At 53.3% G+C, this 20,100-nt stretch overlaps 1 protein-coding gene across 1 annotated transcript in view; it reads left to right on the forward strand.

Annotated features, from left to right (window-relative positions):
- RNF121 (ring finger protein 121) overlaps positions 1-17,477 on the forward strand; it is a 31,128-nt gene extending 13,651 nt beyond the window's left edge. Inside the window, exons 4-9 of the mRNA XM_063127345.1 lie at positions 2,041-2,195; positions 3,112-3,219; positions 8,014-8,134; positions 10,306-10,439; positions 15,331-15,432; positions 17,268-17,477. Of these exons, the coding sequence (XP_062983415.1) occupies positions 2,041-2,195; positions 3,112-3,219; positions 8,014-8,134; positions 10,306-10,439; positions 15,331-15,432; positions 17,268-17,388 (741 nt within the window). The 3' untranslated portion in view covers positions 17,389-17,477. The remainder of the gene's footprint in view (positions 1-2,040; positions 2,196-3,111; positions 3,220-8,013; positions 8,135-10,305; positions 10,440-15,330; positions 15,433-17,267) is intronic.
- Positions 17,478-20,100: the final 2,623 nt, after the last annotated feature.

Consider the following 20,100-nt stretch of genomic DNA (forward strand, 5'->3'; position numbering starts at 1 on the left):
CTGGATGGGGGGCAGGGGTGGGGGTGCCAGGAGGCGTGCATGAGCTGCTCCGGAGCTCCTCAGAAGAGTGACACTGTTGTGCCTCAGCTTGGGATAGAGCAGGAAGGAGGAACAGCTGAGCCTGGGAGTGTTTGGGACAGTTTCCCGTCAGATGGTGGGAAACCGTGGCCTGCGAGTCCTGGGCCCCCTTGAAGGTGATGGAGCCCAGAGGGCGGGAAGGGCTCTTGAGGGAGATATTGGATGTGCTGGCTGATGTGGACAGACCTACGGCATTGCAGCAAACGATTGGAGTCCAGGCGGGGCCACGCTAGCTCAGGCCCTGAGGTTCCTGCCCCATAACCACCGATTCCAGGAGCTCCTAGTACAGACTGCACAACAACCCCTGGGGAACCCATGCAGTTCGCCTGTCACCAGGAGAAAAGCAGCGGCGGAGGCAGCTTGGCCTCTGTTTATACCGTGGGCAGAGGGGACATTTTGCTAGTCTGCGTCCAACCAAGATGCCCGTCCGCGCTGGTTCAGGGAACGGCCACACCTCGTCCCCTGTAGGCTCCAGGGTCGAGGTGAGATCACCTTCAAGGGGGCCCAGGACTCGCAGGCCACGGTTTCCCGCCATCTGACGGGGCCTGTCTCCCAAACACTCCCAGGCTCAGCCGTTCCTCCTTCCTGCTCTGTCCCAAGCTGAGGCCCGACAGATACCTGGCGAAAACACTTGGCATCTTAGGCAGAGAGAGGGAGCGATCAGTGGTGCATTTGTGTCCCGTCTTTCCGCAGAAGAGCTCAGAGCCGTGCGCAAGGGTCGCGCCACGTCTGCTCTCAAAGCAGCCCTGTCAGGCAGAGCCACTGACCCAAGGCCACCCACCGAAGCTTCATGCCTGTGCCGGGATTTGGACCCGAGTCTCCACAGCCCTGGTCCAGCCCCCCAGTCGAGAGCCAGTGTGGCGTGGTGGCTAAAGCGTTGGACCGGGAGTCGGGAGATCCGGGTTCTAGTCCCCACTCGGCCACGGAAACCCACTGGGGTGACTTTGGACCAGTCACAGACTCTCAGCCCAGCCTACCTCACAGGGTGGTTGTTGTGAGGATAAAATGGAGAGGAGGAGGAGGATTAGGTATGCCGCCTTGGGTTCCTTGGAGGAAAAAAGGCGGCATATAAATGCAATAATAATAATAATAATAATAATAATAATAATAATAATAATAATAATAATACCACCACCACCACCACCACCCCACATTAGCTTTATGGCAGCTGTGGCACTTGCCGGGGGCAAGGCAGGAGAAGTCCACTTGCACCTTCCACAGCAGGATGGCGGGGGGCTGTGGCTCCCTCTCCGCCCCTCCCTGTCCGTGCTCTGTGGCCTGCTTGGCAGGCGCCCTCGAGTGCACTTTAGATGGGCCAAGGAAGGGAGCCATGGGGCCTCCACCCCATCCCCCACCCACTGAGTTGTGGGAAGGAGTGTGTGTCTCTGTCCCTGGGTATGGGGAACGGAGGGGTGTGAGAGAAGGGGGGAGGGGGCAGGGTCTGTCGGTGTGAGAATGAGGGGACACGTGTGACACTGGCCCTGGACGGACCGTCTTTGGCTGCACCTGCCACTGGGGTAGCCCCCCCCCCCCCCGTTGACTGCTGAACGCCTTGGCTGGGCTGGGGAAGATTGCCGCCCCCCCTGGTGCAGCTGGCAAAGCCTTCGTTGTCTTGTTTTTAATCCTAAATCTAGTACAAAGAGGCTTTGAACATTGTCTTGGAGATTCGTATGAGATCTGGAAGATGTTTGGCATTTCTTATATTTCGGAGCACGTGCTTGTGGTTGCGTAACTCCCCTGGTTATTTACCCTTGAGATCCCAAAAGCCACCCTATCATGCCTGCAATAAAGGGCTGGAGGGGTGGGCAATGTTTAAGGGGCAGAACGCCCCCCTCCCACGCCCCCTGGAATCTGTGCCAGTGGCTGCCAGCACGGGGCCAGGGCTCCGTGGGAGGAGGGCCTGCGGGTTCCTCAGCCGCCCCTCGTCCCCACGGCCGAACCGCGTCTCTTGCCTTGTTGCAGATGGTGACCCTTTTCCAGATGTGGGTCGTCCCCCTCTACTTCACGGTCAAGCTGCACTGGTGGAGATTCCTGGTGATCTGGGTTTTCTTCTCAGCCGTGACGGCTTTTGTCACGTTCAGAGCCACACGCAAACCGCTTGTCCAGACAACCCCCAGGTGAGCAGCAGCCCCCCAGTTCCGGAGCGGAAGCGGGCCGAGGCATTGCCGTTGCTTTGCCTACACAGATGCACTTAAACGCTGACGGGGCTCCGGTTTTCTGTGTATAACGAACGGCTGATAAACCCCGCCAAATAGTTTGATTAAAAGCAATCTAATTCACTCTCTGGCTATTCAAAATGGGTTAACATGAAATAAACTTTTTAAAAAAACCTTCAAGTAGGTTTTGTAATACATTTATTAAAACATAGTATTAATATTAATATTATTAACATCTATTTTTTAATAAAATGTTTGTACTGCTGGTGTTTTTTTTAAAAAAGCTTTGATAGTACTTTCTGCGTTTGGTTCCAGTATTTGAGAAGCCTTTTAGGCTGCCGTTTAACCATGATGAATTCACATCAGACAAAAGCCAGAGGGATAAGTCTGCTGCAGCAGAAATAACAGGATTTACTGTGGTGTAAGCGCTTGTGGGCCACGAACCCTTATGCCATAATAAAACTGTTAGTCTTTACGGTGCCACAGTGTATTTCGTAGCTTTCAAACCAAGGGTTCACCAAGGACTGTTCAGGTGGGTGCAATTCTGGTTTTGTACTGACAAGAATCAGTAAAGCAAAAAACGTTGGAATCCGTTTTTCGCTCTTATTATAAACATTTCTTTGTAGGGTGTTGTTGATTCCGGTGCCTTACTTCTATGGCTTTTGGGGGGTACATTTTGACCCCCAAACTGGAGGGATACAGTCCATTTTTTTTAAAATTGATGGTAGGTTACGCTATGATCTTAAACGGTTAAAATTCTCAGCACTAGACCTTTAGGCACTGGACAGTATTTTAGAAAATCCCTTCTTGGACCCTGTTGTGTCTGCTTCTAAGAGCCATGTGTGTGTCTGCTTTTCTCTCCCACGCCCACCCCTAGGTTGGTTTACAAGTGGTTTCTGCTAATATACAAGATCAGCTATGCCACAGGAATCGTTGGGTACATGGCCGTCATGTTCACACTCTTTGGACTTAACTTATTGTTCAGGTGAGAAAATCCGTCGGTTACGGATGTTTCAAGAAGTCACATTTTCTGTGAGCGCCAGCTGGATTTGAAGTGTGTTGCAAAATACACGTGCTCTCTCTTCGTGCGTGGTGTGCTGTAGCAGGCGTAAGAGCTGAGCAGATAAAACGAGTTGTTTGGAGAAGGGGACAGACAGCATGACACAGCAGGGGGCGTTCAGACCATCACGGGGGTGTGAAAAAACGCCATGGAGGCGGCTTCTTCTCGATGGGTGCTGTGAGCATGCGCGATCGCGATGTGTGTAATTACCCAGTGTGGGTTGCCTCGTTGTCCGATCCCGTCACGGCGCAGGGCTGGGGGTAGCTTCTGACCCACACCGCAGCCCATATGCCTTGTAGCGGGGTCTGTGGCGTCGGTAAGGAGTCGCTCCTGCCGTGCGCCACGCCGGGTTTGGGCAACACGGTAACCCACACTGCATCAGGGTCAGTATGCAAATCACATGCAGCATGCATGGGGGCAGAGGTGTGGCTTTTCACTGTCTAGCTCCTTCCTATCTCTCCTCTCTCATCTCACACTATTGCCCCGCTCGTGCTCTCTGCTCCTCTGATGCCATGCTTCTCGCCTGCCCAAGGTCTCTACTTCCCCTGCTCGGCTTCGTCCATTTTCTTCTGCTGCCCCTTACACCTGGAACGCTCTCCCAGAACATTTGAGAACTACAAGTTCAATTGCAGCTTTTAAAGCTCAGCTAAAAACTTTTCTTTTTCCTAAAGCTTTTAAAACTTGATGTTGCTCGGACTTTATACTGTTAGTTTTACCCTACCCTGTGCCTGTTTGCATTCTTTTCCCCTCCTTATTGTTTCATTATGATTTTATTAGAATGTAAGCCTATGCGGCAGGGTCTTGCTATTTTACTGTTTTACTCTGTACAGCACCATGTACACTGATGGTGCTATATAAATAAATAAATAAATAAATAAATAAATAATAATAATAATAATAATAATAATAATAGGGAGAAGCCACGATGGTTGTCTGAACCCAGTCATAGGGGATTGGATTCGATGGCTTTATAGGCCCCTTCCATTTCTACCATTCTGTGATTCCATGATAATGGCAGGAAGAGCAAGATATGGGGTGTGTGTGCAAGTGGTTTGCTTTCACTGCAGAGTGTCCATAGAATCATAGAATAGCAGAGTTGGAAGGGGCCTACAAGGCCATCGAGTCCAACCCCCTGCTCAATGCAGGAATCCACCCTAAAGCATCCCTGACAGGTGGCTGTCCAGCTGCCTCTTAAAGGCCTCTAGTGTGGGAGAGCCCACCACCTCCCTAGGTCATGGGTTCCATTGCCCAGCCAAGATGTTTCCCTGTCCCGAAAGGCTGCACCGCATAATCACAGGGGTGCCCCAGGATCTGCGTGTGATCTGAGAGGTTCCACATTAGCATCCCCCGACATGGCAAGAAATAGCAGTGTGGCCCTTCACGAATCCGGTGGGGGCTGCTTCGTTGCTGCTTCCAAGCACATGATCACCCCAAATAAACTGTCTGTATAAGAAAGTGCTGAACAAGTGAGGTGGGGAGGGTGTATTATTATTGTTGTTATTATTATTTATTTATTTATTTATTTATTTATATAGGGCCATCAGTGTACATGGTGCTGTACAGAGTAAAACAATAAAATAGCAAGACCCTGCCGCATAGGCTTACATTCTAATAAAATCATAATAAAACAATAAGAAGGGGAAGAGAATGCACCAAACAGGCACAGGGTAGGGTAAAACTAACAGTATAAAAGTCAGAACAAAATCAAGTTTTAAAAGCTTTAGGAAAAAGAAAAGTTTTTAGCTGAGCTTTAAAAGCTGCGATTGAACTTGTAGTTCTCAAATGTTCTGAAAGAGCGTTCCAGACGTAAGGGGCAGCGGAAGGAAATGGACGAAGCCGAGCAAGGGAAGTAGAGACCCTTGGGCAGGTGAGAAACACGGCATCAGAGGAGCGAAGAGCACGAGCGGGGCAATAGTGTGAGATGAGAGAGGAAAGATAGGAAGGAGCTAGACAGTGAAAAGCTTTGTAGGTCAACAGGAGAAGTTTATATTGGATTCTGAGGTGAATTGGAAGCCAATGAAGAGGTTTCAGAAGTGGAGTAACATGGTCAGAGCGGCGAGCCAAGAAGATGATCTTAGCAGCAGAGTGGGGAACAGAAACCAACGGACTGATGTGAGAAGAAGGAAGGCCAGTGAGAAGAAGGTTGCAGTAGTCCAACCGAGAGATAACCAATGCATGAACAAGCGTCTTGGCAGAAGAGACAGACAAAAACGATCGAATCCTGGCAATATTATGCGTTGCTTCCCTTTTCGTCCTTACCTGCTTCCTGATGCATTTGGGGGTTCTTAAGGTGATTTACCCCACTTTTCTGCCTAGAAAATGGCACTCAAGGCAGCTTACGATCACAGGGTGGGGGGACCTTGATTAAAACAGCAATAAAGCAAATCCATCACAAACACCATTAAAAATACTACAGTGGCAGAATAAAAACAGCGTCCAACGCAACAGACCAGCTGACATGCGAAAGGCTGGCTTACAAAACTTCTTTGCTTGGCCACAGAAGGAGGGCTGACCCGGCCTCCCTCGACAGGGAGCGACGGAAGGCCCTCTCTCGCGTTGTCACCAAACGTGACCCTGAAGGCCGCGTCCCAAAAGAAGGGCCTCTCCCTCCCTCCCTCCCTCCCTCCCGTTGAAGCGTATCTCAGCAAAGCTCCGTCATCCCTGCGCCCGGTACCTTTCATAGCCGAGCCCACCCCACCCAGGTGACAATCAGAGCTGAGCATAATCGTGCCAAAGAGAGATCCAAATTCTACAGCAAGAAAAGCTTTGGTGAATGAAGCACAACGAAAGGGGAGAGAAAGTGAAGAGGGCAGCCAGGAGGGGGCGCTACGGAGCTGGGGCTGAGAGCTGGGACCACCTTCCCTGCAGGTGACTGGAAATATTTGCTGCACTCTTTTATTTATTTGTTTACAACATTTGTCTACCCCTGAACAAGTTAAAGGAAGGTTAACGGGCTCAAGTTAAAGGAGGCCAGATTCCGGCTGGACATCAGGAAAAACTTCCTGACTGTTAGAGCAGTGCGACAGTGGAATCAGCTACCTAGGGAGGCTGTGGGCTCTCCCACACTAGAGGCCTTCAAGAGGCAGCTGGACAAGCATCTGTCAGGGATGCTTTAGGGTGGATTCCTGCATTGAGCAGGGGGTTGGACTCAATGGCCTTGCAGGCCCCTTCCAACTCTGCTATTCTATGATTCTATGAACAGATCCTAAAACAGATTCTGGAACTGTGAACATAAGAGGTAAAATTGTAAAAAGATAAAACACCATATTAAAACCAGAATGCCGATAGGTATCGTGGCTGCCAGGGAAGGACTGATTCTTGGAACGGTGCTCTTTTCAGAAGGCGCCAGAAGCAGCACAGTGTTGGTGCCTGCCTGGCTGCCAGGGGCAGGGAGTTCGAAAGACAGGGGGCCACCACGCTGAAGGCTCTCCTCTGGGTGGGCTCCAGATGGGCCACATGGAACCACCCGGAGCATGCCCTCCGACGGACTCAGTGATAAGGGAGAAGGCGCTCTCTCGGATGTCCTGCTCCCAAGTTGTTTAGGGCTCTGGATAGTAGTACCAAAGCCTTAAACCGCCCCGGTAGCAAACAGGCAGCCAGTGCAGCTCCCTCAGCAAAGGAGTTGCAGGCTGAAAGGGGGCAGCTTCCGACAACAGCTGAGCTGCTGCATTCTCCACTAGCTCCAACTTCCGGAGCAGCCTAAAGGCCAGCCATGTCTTGAGATTCCTAGTGCCTGGACCATTGTCACCAAGCTGTCCCTTGTCCAGGAGAGGCTGTAGCTGGAGAACCAGCCAAAGCTGGTAACAGGGACAAATAAGAGAGATCCAGGACAAAGAAGAGGAAGGACAGCACATAGTTAAACTATGGAACTCACTACCACAGGATGTGGTGATGGCCACCCATTTGGATGGCTTTAAAAGGGGGTTGGATCAATTCCTGGAGGCGAAGGCTATCAATGGCTACTAGCCCTGATGGCTCCAGTATCCAAGGCAGTAAGTCAGTTGCTGGGGAACATGGGTGGGAGGGTGCTGTTGCACCATGACCTGCTCTGTTGGTCCTTCTGGCTTTCTGGTTTCTAAAAAGTCTGCGTAGACACACTTTTTACACATTTTAAAGGGATAGAAACCGGCTTTGTTAGCAAGAGAGAAGTGAAACGTTCAGGTTGCCAATTCTGTGCCAGAGCCTTGATTCCACATTTATATTGTGAAACATACTTGTGTTGGGAATTGTGCAGAAGACACTCAAGCCTAATTAGAGTGTCTAGCTTGGAAAACAAAAATAGGCGGTGTGAAGGGCAGCCTGGCCCCACGGGCACCTGCAAAATACCTTGAGGCAGCCTTCCTCAACCTGCTGCCCTCAGGTCTGTCGGACTGCAGCATCCATCGTTCCAGGCCACTGTCGTGATGCTCGACCTCACCGCTGAAAAGTCCGGGGGGGGGGGGGCAGGAGGGGCCCAGGTTCAGGGAGTTTGCCTGCAGCTTGGGAGTTTGTCCAGTCTGAAATATGCATGTTATGCTGGCATTTAGGACCGTTTGTCCAAAGGGGAGGGATTTTTCTGGGGCAGACGGCTGACTCCGATCAGAGGTTGGCATGAAAGAAATCACACTTTTGGATGGTTTGTTCCGTGACGTCTGTAGTCGTTGCCTTGAGCTGTTTGTGAATGCGTCGCTTACGAAAGGCTGTGTGTGTCCCTCTCCCCTGTCCCCCCACCCCCTGTAGAATCAAGCCAGAAGACGGAATGGATTTTGGGATTTCTCTCCTGTTCTACGGCCTCTATTACGGAGTCCTGGAGCGTGACTTTGCTGAGATGTGTGCCGATTACATGGCTTCTACGATAGGGGTAAGAGCTGCGATGGGCTTCTAATTCCGTGCCGAAGGTCGCTAAGCAAAGGACTCTCTGCCCTCTGGCTTTTTCCACACCCAAAGAGAGCAAAAGCTGGGCGCTGGGGCTTGGATGGAGGGCCCTGCTTGCTCCTGGATGTGTCTAGTATCTGTAAGTCAGCCCAGGATGGTAGCTGTAGGCAAGTTTTGATCAGTCCTGGTCAATTCTGCAAAAGCAATTCATTCCAGCCCTCTCCCCTGGAGCTCGCTTGTCCTTTCTCTCTCTCTCTCTCTCTGTCGTGTTTCTCTGAAAACTGCTTTCGATGGGAGGCAAATGACGAAGCCTGCTAAGTAATCCATAAAGCTTTTATTAAGTGACAAATGTCTCTTCTACCTGAAGGGAGCCTAACCTCTTGGAAACGTCCCCCTAGGCAAAACTATGCAAACAAAGCGAGACAATTGTCCGCTCAAGAAGAATAGGAAACCACTTCCCAAACGCCCCTAACTTCAGAGAGCCTGGTGCGGAGGCAGGTTCTGGTGTAATTGAACTGACTTTCTCACACCTTCCTTCCGCCCTGTGTGTTTGAGCTTCTGGCGGACCCTCACATCAGCTAGCTTGTCGGGACGCTCTCCTCTGGAAGAAGGCTCACTTCCTGCTGAGTGTGTAGGATTTGGCCTTGAGGAGATGAGCTCTGGAGAGGGCTGACTCCCAGCTGGGGAATCGCCCGTGAGAGCTTCCTCCCCCACTGGTCCAGGCTGGCTGGTGTCTGGCGCTGCGGCTTCTAGTTCTGAATCTGATTCTGATTGATCACCTGAAATACCTTCTCCCAAAACAGGAGAAGTAAGGTTAGCCATGACTCTCTCTCTCTCTCTCTCTCTCTCTCTCTCTCTCTCTCTCTCTCTCTCTCTCTCTCTCTCACACACACACACACACACACACACACTTCCTCACACCTTCCATTTTACATCCTACCGGGGAGTTTCCCCACTTCTATTCCTCCAGTGTTAATATTTAAGACTAGAGAGACTTGAGGGGATGGCTCTATCGGCGTCTGTTTACTGGGATAGTAATTAAGCCTCCATGTTCAAGGGCAGTGTACCTCTGATTCCTCGATGCCAGAGGCAAGCCACCACCTCTGGCTTTCACGTCCATGAGCTGACTCAGGGAGTCCACCTGGCCTCTTTTGCGGCTGCAGCGCTGGGCTGTTTGGACCTCTTCCTGACCCAGTGTGGCAACGCTGATGCTGACCCTTCCCTCTCAGTCTCAGTGTCCCAACCTGCACGCATTTGTTTAATGTACATCGTTCCATTTTACCTACTTTTTAAAAGAATTGTAGCGTTTCTGCCCGGAGTACTTGGAGGTTGCCGCCATGGCCGGCTTTGTTCCTTGGGGTAGTTGGCGGTGGGATTTCGTCAGTCGATGCTGCAGTTCTGCCTTGCGCTGAGCCGGGCGAGCATCGGGTCTTGGGCTAGTTCTGCTCAGGGCAACTTCCCTGGAGCGAGGAAACCCCTGAAGCCTCAGCTGAAGTCTGCAGCTAAGAGGCTGGGCTGGCTGTGTGCCTGTTCACCCTATAGGCCCAGAGACCCCTTGGCCACCAGCCATCGCTCTAGCTCTTCCTTGAACAGCTTCCGGGTAGGCTTGGTCCCATCAGGGATGCAAAGTCCAGCCGTGTGGGGCGAATCCTGCGCTGGGTTTCCAGAGCTGTGGGGCGCTGAGAGATGTCTGTGCGACCTCCACGCTTGTGCTGTGGGCAACATCTTGCCTCGTACAGCACATGCCTGTGCCAGGAGGACATGGATGTGCACGTGCAGGGCAAATGCACAGCCCCTTAGGAAGGATTCCCGGGGGGGGGGGGCGCCCCTCGGAATCCTTTCCAGCCCATCCCAGCTGCCCGCAAGGGCTTTCTGTCTGTTGTCAGACAGTTGGAGCCTGCATTGCTGGTGGTCCCACTGCGGCCTGGTTTCACGTGTGGCTGCCCCAGGGGTGGTGTGCCGTGGAGAACGCCGTTGCTCTGGAGAAGGTTCCCCTGCCCCTGGTCTTGGGCAGATGAGTGTGATAAGCGCCACAAGAGAATCTGAACTTGAGAGGCCTTAAAATCACGCTGGTTCTCTGGGTCTTTTCTGTCCGCCTCTTCTCTCCTCTCCTCTCCTCTCCTCCCCCCACCCCACCCTGACCGTCCCCTTGTACAGTTTTACAGCGCCTCAGGAATGCCAACGAAGCACCTGTCGGACAGCGTCTGCGCAGTGTGTGGCCAGCAGATCTTTGTGGATGTCAATGAAGAAGGCATCATAGAGAACACCTACAGGCTGTCCTGCAATCATGTGTATCCTTTGGGGACTCTTGGAAGCACCAGCTGCTCCCCTGGCCTTGGCCCGTTCCCTGCTGCTGGGAGGGAGGGAGGGAGGGCCTCTACGTGTGTGTGTGCGCGCGCACGCGTTGGTTTTAGGACAAAACGAGCATACGGTGGCAAGAAAAAGTCTGTGAACCCTTGAGGATTGTCACATATTTCCAACCTAAACTGGGTATTAGATCTCGATCTATCCCCATAATCCTAGATAAAGAACCATAGGCACACCAACATGAGGCTTTTTCAACATTTATTTATCCACAGCTGATTCAGCATTTGATATCCATGTGTGAAAAAGACTGTGAACCTTTTGATTGAGCACCTGCCGGCTCCCCCGTGAACAGCAATGACGTCACGTCAGCGTTTCCTGTAACTGTTGGTCAGTCTCTCCCGTGGGCTTTGAGGAATATCGGCCCGTTCCTCCTCCGAGAACCGCTTGAGCTCCGTGATGTTTTAGGGCTTCCTTGCATGAACAGCTTGCTTCAGGTCCTGCCAGAGCACATTTCTGAGGGTTTTCGGTCCAGACTTCCACTAGGGCTCCACAATTCAAGAAGGACGCAGACAAGCTGGAGCGTGTTCAGAGGAGGACAACCAGGACAATCAGAGGTCTAGAAACAAAGCCCTATGAAGAGAGACTGAAAGAACTGGGCATGTTTAGCCTGGAGAAGAGAAGATGGAGGGGAGACATGAGAGCACTCTTCAAATACTTAAAAGGTTGTCACACAGAGGAGGGCCAGGATCTCTTCTCGATCCTCCCAGAGTGCAGGACACGGAATAACGGGCTCAAGTTACAGGAAGCCAGATTCCGGCTGGACATCAGGAAAAACTTCCTGACTGTTAGAACAGTACGACAATGGAATCAGTTACCAAGGGAGGTTGTGGGCTCTCCCACCCTAGAGGCCTTCTCGAGGCAGCTGGACAACCCTCTGTCAGGGATGCTTTAGGGTGGATCCCTGCACTGAGCAGGGGTTGGACTCGATGGCCTTGTAGGCCCCTTCCAACTCTGCTATTCTGTGATTCTATGATTCTAGGGGCCATTCTAAAACACAGAATTTCTTTTTCCATTTAGCATCATAGTCTTGTTGCACGACCCACTTTCTGAACAGCTTCGTCTCATGGATGGGTGGCCTGACATTCTCCTCTGGAATCTTCTAACACACTGCAGAATTCATGGTTGTGTCCAGGATGGCTGCCCGCCCAAGGGCCAAGGCAGCAACGCTGGCCCAAACCATCGCATCCCCGCCACCGTGCTTGACGTTTAGGACGAGGGTCTTCCGTTGGGTATTTAGAAAAGGGCTGGTTCTGGTTCTCGAAAGGTATCGTGGTAAAACTATGGACTCTCCGTGGTTCTCATTGGCATTCACAAACTTTTTCTCACCACTCTACATAGAATCATAGAATAGCAGAGTTGGAAGGGGCCTACAAGGCCATTGAGTCCAACCCCCTGCTCAATGCAGGAATCCGCCCTAAAGCATCCCTGACAGAGGGTTGTCCAGCTGCCTCTTGAAGGCCTCTAGTGTGGGAGAGCCCACAACCTCACCAGGCAACTGATTCCATTGTCGTACTGCTCTAACAGTCAGGAAGTTTTTCCTGATGTCCAGCTGGAATCTGGCTTCCTTTAACTTGAGCCCGTTATTCCGTGTCCTGCACTCCGAGAGGATCGAGAACAGATCCTGGCCCTCCTCTGTGTGACAACCTTTTAAGTATTTGAAGAGTGCTCTCATGTCTCCCCTCCATCCTCTCTTTTCCAGGCTAAACATGCCCAGTTCTTTCAGTCTCTCTTCATAGGGCTTTGTTTCCAGACCCCTGATCTTCCTGGTTGCCCTCCTCTGAACACGCTCCAGCTTGTCTGCGTCCTTCTTGAATTGTGGAGCCCAGAACTGGACGCAATACTCTAGGTGAGGCCTAACCAGGGCCGAATAGGAAGGTGCCTTTTGTACAGATTCAGGCCTGTTGTCCCATGTAGTCCAGGGTGTTGCCCATGGGCTTCTGGGAAGGAGGGAGGTCGCGGCCGGCCGGCTGGTGAAGCAATAGAACACCTATTTCGGGGCTCCTTTAAGCTTGGCTTCGCCTGAGCCATCCAGGTGTCTCTTGCCTAGGGCTGCTCTTTGCCCAAAGTGCCTTTTTCATTCAGTCATCATTCCTGCCTTGCCAGCAGTTGAGCGAGCGAGTTCCGCAGATGGCCAGATTCTCCTAGCTTCTCGTGTTCGTTTGTGCTCCTTTTTTTGTTTCGCTCAGATGGGAAACAGGAAAATGTCCACGTATTTTGTTGTTGTTGTTTATTCGTTCATTCACTTCCGACTCTTCGTGACTTCATGAACCAGACCATGCCAGAGCTTTCTACACCACCCGTAGCTCCCCCAAGGTCAAGTCTGTCCCCTCCAGAATATCATCCATCCATCTTGCCCTTGGTCGGCCCCTCTTCCTTTTGCCTTCCGCTTTCCCTAGCATCAGCCTCTTCTCCAGGGTGTCCTGTCTTCTCATTATGTGGCCAAAGTACTTCAGTTTTGCCTTTAATACCATTCCCTCAAGCGAGCAGTCTGGCTTTATTTCCTGGAGTACGGACTGGTTTGATCTTCTTGCAGACCACGGCGCTCTCAGAATTTTCCTCCAACACCACAGTTCAAAAGCATCTATCTTCCTTCGCTCAGCTTTCCTTATGGTCCAGCTCTCGCAGCCATAGGTTACTACGGGGAATACCATTGCTTTAACTATGCGGACCTTTGTTGTCAGTGTGGAGTCTCTGCTCTTAACTATTTTATCAAGATTTGTCATTGCTCTCCTCCCAAGAAAATGTCCACGTATTAAACACCTTGAAAATGTGCACAGTTCCCCCCATAGAGTAAACTGTGAAAATGTGCATTTGTTCAAACATCAACAGAAGTGCAGGAATGTATGAGCGCTCTTCTGTTGGCTTGCGCTCAGGTTTGTGAACGGGAGACGTGTGCATGATTTGTGACCGTGAATGAAATTCTCGTCCATCCCTACTTGAAAAGGTGCCCCCCCCCCCCAATATGTCCCACCTGAGCTGGTATTCATTGCAGGTCACGCCCTGTGGCTGGCTGACTGCAGTGCCACATGTGATCCTTCTTGAAAGGACCCGCCCGGTTTCCCTTCCACATAAAAGTCAGCAGAGGTGCTGTCCTCAGCGTGTAAGCACCCAGCCACGTGTGTGTCCACGCCCACGCCCTGAAGGGGCAGCCTAGTTTGGGGAGAGGGTGTCTGGGGGGCGCTGCACCTGCCGTCATTGCTGTGTCAAGCCTGCTGTGCAAAGCGATACTCACTCACCCTTCTTCGCTCTGGCCTTGTGCAGTAGAATGACTTTAAGCAGAGAGACCAAACTTCTTTTTTTAAAAAAAAAATAATGAAGCATTTTTAAGTGGAAACTCTGAGCACCTGACTGTATAGAGTCATTTTCAGCCAAGGCTGGGATTTCCTGGCCCCGTTTCTATGACAGAGGGTGTTGTGGTTTCCCGCAAGCCAGCGATGAGCGACTCCGCACTTGACCACAGACCGAAATGCCACGACTCGTGGCTGGCTTCACCAGTCTCAGCCAGGCGCTCATTTATGTGTCTGACGGCACACCTGAACTTTACGGGCTCGGAACCCGTGGCCAGGCTTTTCTTCCAAGTTGGAAGGAGCAGCTTCGGGCGTTAGAGCAGTGACGTATTGAATGTGCTTCTCCTAGGGGTTGTTTTGTACTCTGGCGTTACAGTGCCTGGGAGGAAGGGGGGTACTTCCCCCCCCTCCCCGGCAGGAGAAACCAGCAGGGAAACTGATGCAGGATCTGAACGGGCACAGCAGGGAGGTGCAGAACCCGCTGCCTGCCAGAGTAGGTGGTCGTCAGTGAGATGGGCCGGTGCTTTGAGGCAGCTCCTGCCATCTGGATCAGGGGGACGGAGGACACTGAAACAGGAAAGTCGCCTGACTCCAGCGGGTCGCTCTGGAGCCAGGAGAGCGATCCGGGGCTGAGATCGTAAGACTGGCCCTGAGATTGTGCAGAGAAGCGGGGCGCACGTCCGAGGGCCCCCCTCTTCTCCAGGCACGCTGTGTTTTTAAAAATGCATCGCTGGAAGCAGCAGGGCAAAGCCAGGGTAGAAGGCGCCGTTGAACCCTTACCTCTGGTATCTCATCGAACAGCTGGGTGGGGAAGCCGGGCAGAGGTGCCGGGGAAAGGCCGCCTCCGGGCGTCGTAACCGAGGCCGGCTTGGTGATGCAGCGGAGCGAGTGGGCGCCTCCGAGGTTTCTTAGTGGAACATAGAAGGGTGGGAAAGAGGAAGCAGAAGTGACACACAGGCAGCGCGTGGTCACCTCGAAAGCAAGGGCCAGGCAGCCACGGAGTCGAGAAGTGATCCACCCCAAGTGGTGGGGTGTGAGCAGGGGTGTCCCTGGCGTTCGCACGCTTATGTGGCAGAGACGGGCTCCCCAGCCGCGCCTGCTGCCTGGGGGAGCGGTGCCCCCGGTGTGGGGTTCTGCACGCCGACAGGGGCCGGAGGGCTGACTCGGGGGGGGGGGAGTTCCCCAGCGGGGCAGGGCCAGCACAAGTCGCTCCTGGCTTCCACTGGCCCTGGGATGGGATGGGATGTTTCTCCCTCCTCCTTCTCAGGGGTAAGTTGTGAATGAGCCCCAGGGTAGCCGGTGGCAGACCAGGGCCCACACCTCCCCATGCCTCAACTCCTTGGGAGGGAGGTTTATCATTGTAGGCCAGCGGTCCCTGGCTCCTGATCCGTGCGCAGGCCCTCTGCACGAGCCTTGGTGCGATGCTTCCCTCACGCAGAGGCTTCTGCTGGGTTTGTGTGTTCTTGTCGGCCCCTCCTGCCACCTCCGGGGGCCCCTCCGTGTTTTCCTTAACGTGTCGCCTCCCCAGCTTCCACGAGTTCTGCATCCGGGGCTGGTGCATCGTCGGGAAGAAGCAGACCTGCCCCTATTGCAAGGAGAAGGTGGACCTGAAGCGGATGTTCAGCAACCCGTATCCTTTCCTGGCTGCCTGAGGAGGGAAGGGGGGCTCTTTGGGGAGGGGGCGCATTTCCGGGGTGGGCCGATGCCAGCCGGGAGGCTGCAGGGGTTTTAGAGGCAGGACGAGGGCCGGTAGCAGCTCCTGGCTTTGAAAGGCACTCAGGGCCCAGACTGCGCTCCGACATCCCTGCGAGGCGGAGCACAGAGCATCTTCTCCGCCCCCCCCCCCGCCCCAACTCTCTCAAAGGCTGGCGCTCTCTTCCCTGTCTGCTGGGGAAGGGGGAGCCCCAGCAGCTGGCAAGTTGATCCACTCAGACGTACGTTTGGTCTAAAGACTTGACCACTTTTTAGAGTTGAGCAATGGCTGTGAGAAAGGGAGGAGGCGACTCCGGACTGCCTGCCTCTTGGCCTCCGTGAGCTGCGTGTCCGGGCCCTGCAGCTGTGAACTGGAAGGACAGGGGCGGCCCTGAACTTGACTTGGGGGAAGGCCCCCGTGTGTGCGCCCCACATGCCCTGGCTGCACTCCCGTCTCCACCTCGCCACTCCGAGGCGGCTCACCCTATGGGCTCACCCAATTCCTCCCGAATTCCTTCGACTGCGTTCATGTTTCTGCAGCCTCCTTTCGTGTGAAGGTGTCAAGTCCAAGGTTGCCTGTGTCAGCCAGGGTTAGCGACGAAAGAGAGTTTGTTACTGGAGCTGTGCCTGACCTTGGCCTTGAATTCAAAGATGCCTTGATACTGCCCTGTCATGTAAAAACCTGGCCGGGCCACGTCCTGGCCGGTAGCCAGCTCCGTTCCGTTCCCAGAGCGGCCTGCTTGGCTGCCGCCTCTTCTCCTCCCTCCACCCCCTCCTTGAAGTGGGGCCGAAGAGGGTCACGCGCAGGCAAAAGGGCCACGGACGTCCCGGTTCCCCCGGCCTCATGTTTCCGTTTCCTGGTGCCTCACAGTGGTTTCGTAATTTTATTTATTTATTTATTTATTGCATTTCTATACCGCCCAATAGCCGAAGCGCTCTGGGCGGTTCACAAAAGTTAAAACCATCATAAAACAACCAACAGGTTAAAAGCACAATTACAAAATACAATATAAAAAGCACAACCAGGATAAAACCACGCAGCAAAATTGATATAAGATTAAAATACAGAGTTAAAACAGTAAAATTTAAATTTAAGTTAAAATTAAGTGTTAAAATACTGAGAAAATAAAAAGGTCTTCAGCTGGCGACGAAAGGAGTACAGTGTAGGCGCCAGGCGGACCTCTCTGGGGAGCTCATTCCACAACCGGGGTGCCACAGTGGAGAAGGCCCTGCTCCTAGTAGCCACCTGCCTCACTTCCTTTGGCAGGGGCTCACGGAGAAGGGCCCCTGTGGATGATCTTGAGGTCCGGGCAGGTACATAGTAACGTAGGTTTTACTTCCGTGCAGCGCAGAAAGCACGTTCACGTGACCCCTGCCTCTTTTTGTGTGTGGGGGGGTTCCTTCCGCATGGACCGTGCAGATGTTGACACAGGCACAGCTGGGTGGGGGGAGGGGGCTCTTCAGCCTTTCCGTCCGGGGGGGGGGCTGCGTTGCCTCCAAGCCGCTCTGGTTGGGCCACTTGGTGGACCTTGGCTCTGAACCGGCAAGGCTGCTCTGGAGGAGCGCTCCTCAGCGGGTGGGAGACGGCCCTGGGGTTACCTGTTCTCCTCAAGTGCTGGCGGTCCAGAGCCCCATAGCAGGAGACGCAGTGGGGCGAGAGAGAGAGAAGCGGATTCCCCCCACCAGCTAGATGGTTTACGTCCTCCTCCCCCCCCCCCCGGCTCCCTCCCTGTCTTCTGCCTCTGGTGCTTCCTTTAACCCTTCCTGCCCCAGCTGGGAGCGGCCCCACGTCATGTACGGGCAGCTGCTGGACTGGCTGCGCTACCTCGTGGCCTGGCAGCCGGTCATCATCGGGCTGGTTCAAGGCATCAACTACATCCTGGGACTGGAGTAAGCCCGATTCCTCCCACCTCCACCCGCGCGCGCCTGGGGAGCTGCGCCCACCGAGCTGCGTGGCAGAGGACGGCACGGAGGCCCAGAGGAGACGCGTTTTGGATCCCTCGCCTCTCAGGATCGTGGCCTCTTGCCCAAGACTGCTCCAGCAGCTGGAACGGAAAGGACTTTGCACAAGGGAAAGGCCGCCGAGGCCTGCTTGTGCCGCCTCTGGGTTGGGAGGGAGCGAGTCTTTTTTTAAAAAAGAAAAAAGGCAAAAAGAAAAGAATTATTTTAATGAGCATATTTAAAATCTTTTTATTGCTGATGTAAAAGGAAGTAGATTTCCCCCTCATCCCTCGTTCCCTCGCTGCCATCCAGCACACTGTTCCGTAGTGACCGTTGCTCTAGAACAAAGAAATACACAAAGAGGAGTCCTGCAGCAGCAGCAGCAACGAGGCCCCCGGCTGAAGTCCAGCCAGCCCCTGGCCCCCCCCCGGCCCGATCGTCCTATGTGGCTAAGCGGACCCCCCCTCCCCCTAGTCCGCCCAGCCCTTCCTTCCAAGAAGCAAAAAGAGTGCATCCCTTGCTCCTTCTGCAGAACTCGGCTGCCGAGATCCAGCACAGGGCATGTTGGGCCCCGGCCAGCCTCCTGTCCCCACGGCACAGACAAGACGCTGGCAAGTGAGGCCGGAGGTCAAAGGCCGGCCCGGAGGGGGGAGCAGCGCCGTGCTTGAAGGGAGAAGCCCTCCTCCAGTCGCCTCGGAGGTAAAGCAGCAACGGGGAACGGATCTGCCCTCCCTGCGGCTTCAGCGAGGAGAAGTGGCGTCCTGGTTTGGCTTCTGAGCCTGGTCTTGTTGGAAAAGAAACCTTCCTCTCTCTCTCTCTGCGTTTTTGCACTATTCTCTTGTTGGCCAGCTTTTGTACAGCTTGGGACTGTTCTATGAGAGCCTGCTGGGTGAGGCAGCCCTGGGAAAGCCGTGGCCGTGGATTTTGTGTGGTTCACCCACTTCCCCCCTCCCCGAAGAATAAGTGAAGACACGTGTATGACTCCTGGGGGGTGAAGGGAGCTGGCGTCTCCGGGCCTGGAAGGAAATGGGACGTTACGAAGCCCCACGTGGGCAGCTGATGGTTCCTAACAAAGCAAACACTGAACCTTTTGCTCAGTGCACCCAGACCCACGCAGGCGCCTTTTTTGCCCACGAGGTTTGGACGTGACTCTGGAAGCCCCTTCGTTTCACCCAGAAAAGGGCGCTGTCCTCTCCAGGATTGCATGTTCTCGGCTACTGCTGCTGGCACTCTTCAGCCCAGGAAGCCCCCTAGAAATGGGCAAGACTGTTTGCGCAATAGGATGCTAATTGGCCCTGAGAAACGGTGTCTGGATCTTGATTTGGTCAGAGAGCCCGTGTGCATGTACAAAGTTCCACCTGGGTGCCCCTCCCTCCCTCCCTCCCTCCCTCCCTGATGACCGTTGAGTGAGCAAATGGCAGGTCCTGATGGAAAGCAGGCGGGTTTTAGTCCAGAACTTGCGTCTCCCAGGGCAGGATGGCGAGTCCTCATGAGCTATTGCTCAACCGGTTAACCCCCCTATGGAACAAAAACCTCTAGGATCCCAGCTTTTTCTGGTGATGACCTACCACCCTCCATCCTGTTCAAGTGTGTCTGGGGGATACGTCCGGCTAGAAGAAATGGCAGAACCCGAGGCCGCCCCCAGGACCAAGGCTCTGAAAGGAGGGCCGGTTCGGTATGTTGACGTGTCATCACAGATGAACGAGCTAGTTCTCCGCCGTTCAGTTTCCCCTGTCCGCCTCCCCCCACAACGGCTGAAGAGGGTTCTGCTCAGATAGTCCTCCCATCTCTACTATTTCCCTTCATCTCTGACCCGAACTAGAAGTGAGACGTGAACCTTGCTTTGACTCTCGGGCCAGCTGAAGGCCAGGCTCTAAGAAAGGCCTTCGCCCCACTACAGGGATGGCCCACTGTGTAAACGCGACCCTTTCCCAGCAAGAAATGCCGCCTCTTTCTATCCTTGACTCATGTCAGTATTTTGAGCTGGAAGAGCGCAAAATTGTTCCTCTGGATTCTTTGCTCCGTGGGGCCTCTTGGCTGAGAGCCGGCAGTGGGTGGGATGAAAGGCCGAAATGTGTTGCTAGATCATTTGTGGGGGACCTTTGAGAATCTAGAACGGCAAGATTGTTCCATTTGGGCTGGGGGAAATGTTGTGAGGAAATGTCTTCTGAGAGTTGGGTTCGCCAGTGTCGGTTGAGCCCATTTACTGCCACGGATTAGTCCCCCAAAATGTGTATCGTTGCACACGCCTGCACTGTTGAATCCACCAAACGGATTTTTCAAAAGTCAAAAGTACGGCTTAATTTTCTTTTCTAAAAAAGCGTAATAAATTCTAGCAAGCTGCTTGCTCTTCTGTTTGGAAAGTTCCCTGGATGGCTGGGAGCACCTTGCATGTCAGATAGTGTTTGAAGTGCATTTTATAGAAAAGAAAGCGGGCAGAGTGGGGAATTGCTTTTGGAACCTTTGTCAGAAGGCAACGTTACCTGACCACATCCAGGCCCAAGGGAGAAATCTGAGGTCTTTAGAGACCTATCCAGAGAAGGGGGACTCTTATTTATTTATTCATTTATTTTGTCTTCCGTTGGCATCCTAGCAAATAGCTTGCTGCCTTAAGTAGGCGCAGCTGAATGACAGCTTATGTAGGAAATGTTCTCCATCAGTTGTG

Source organism: Elgaria multicarinata, chromosome 5, assembly GCF_023053635.1.
Source record: "Elgaria multicarinata webbii isolate HBS135686 ecotype San Diego chromosome 5, rElgMul1.1.pri, whole genome shotgun sequence".
Lineage (NCBI taxonomy): Eukaryota > Metazoa > Chordata > Lepidosauria > Squamata > Anguidae > Elgaria > Elgaria multicarinata.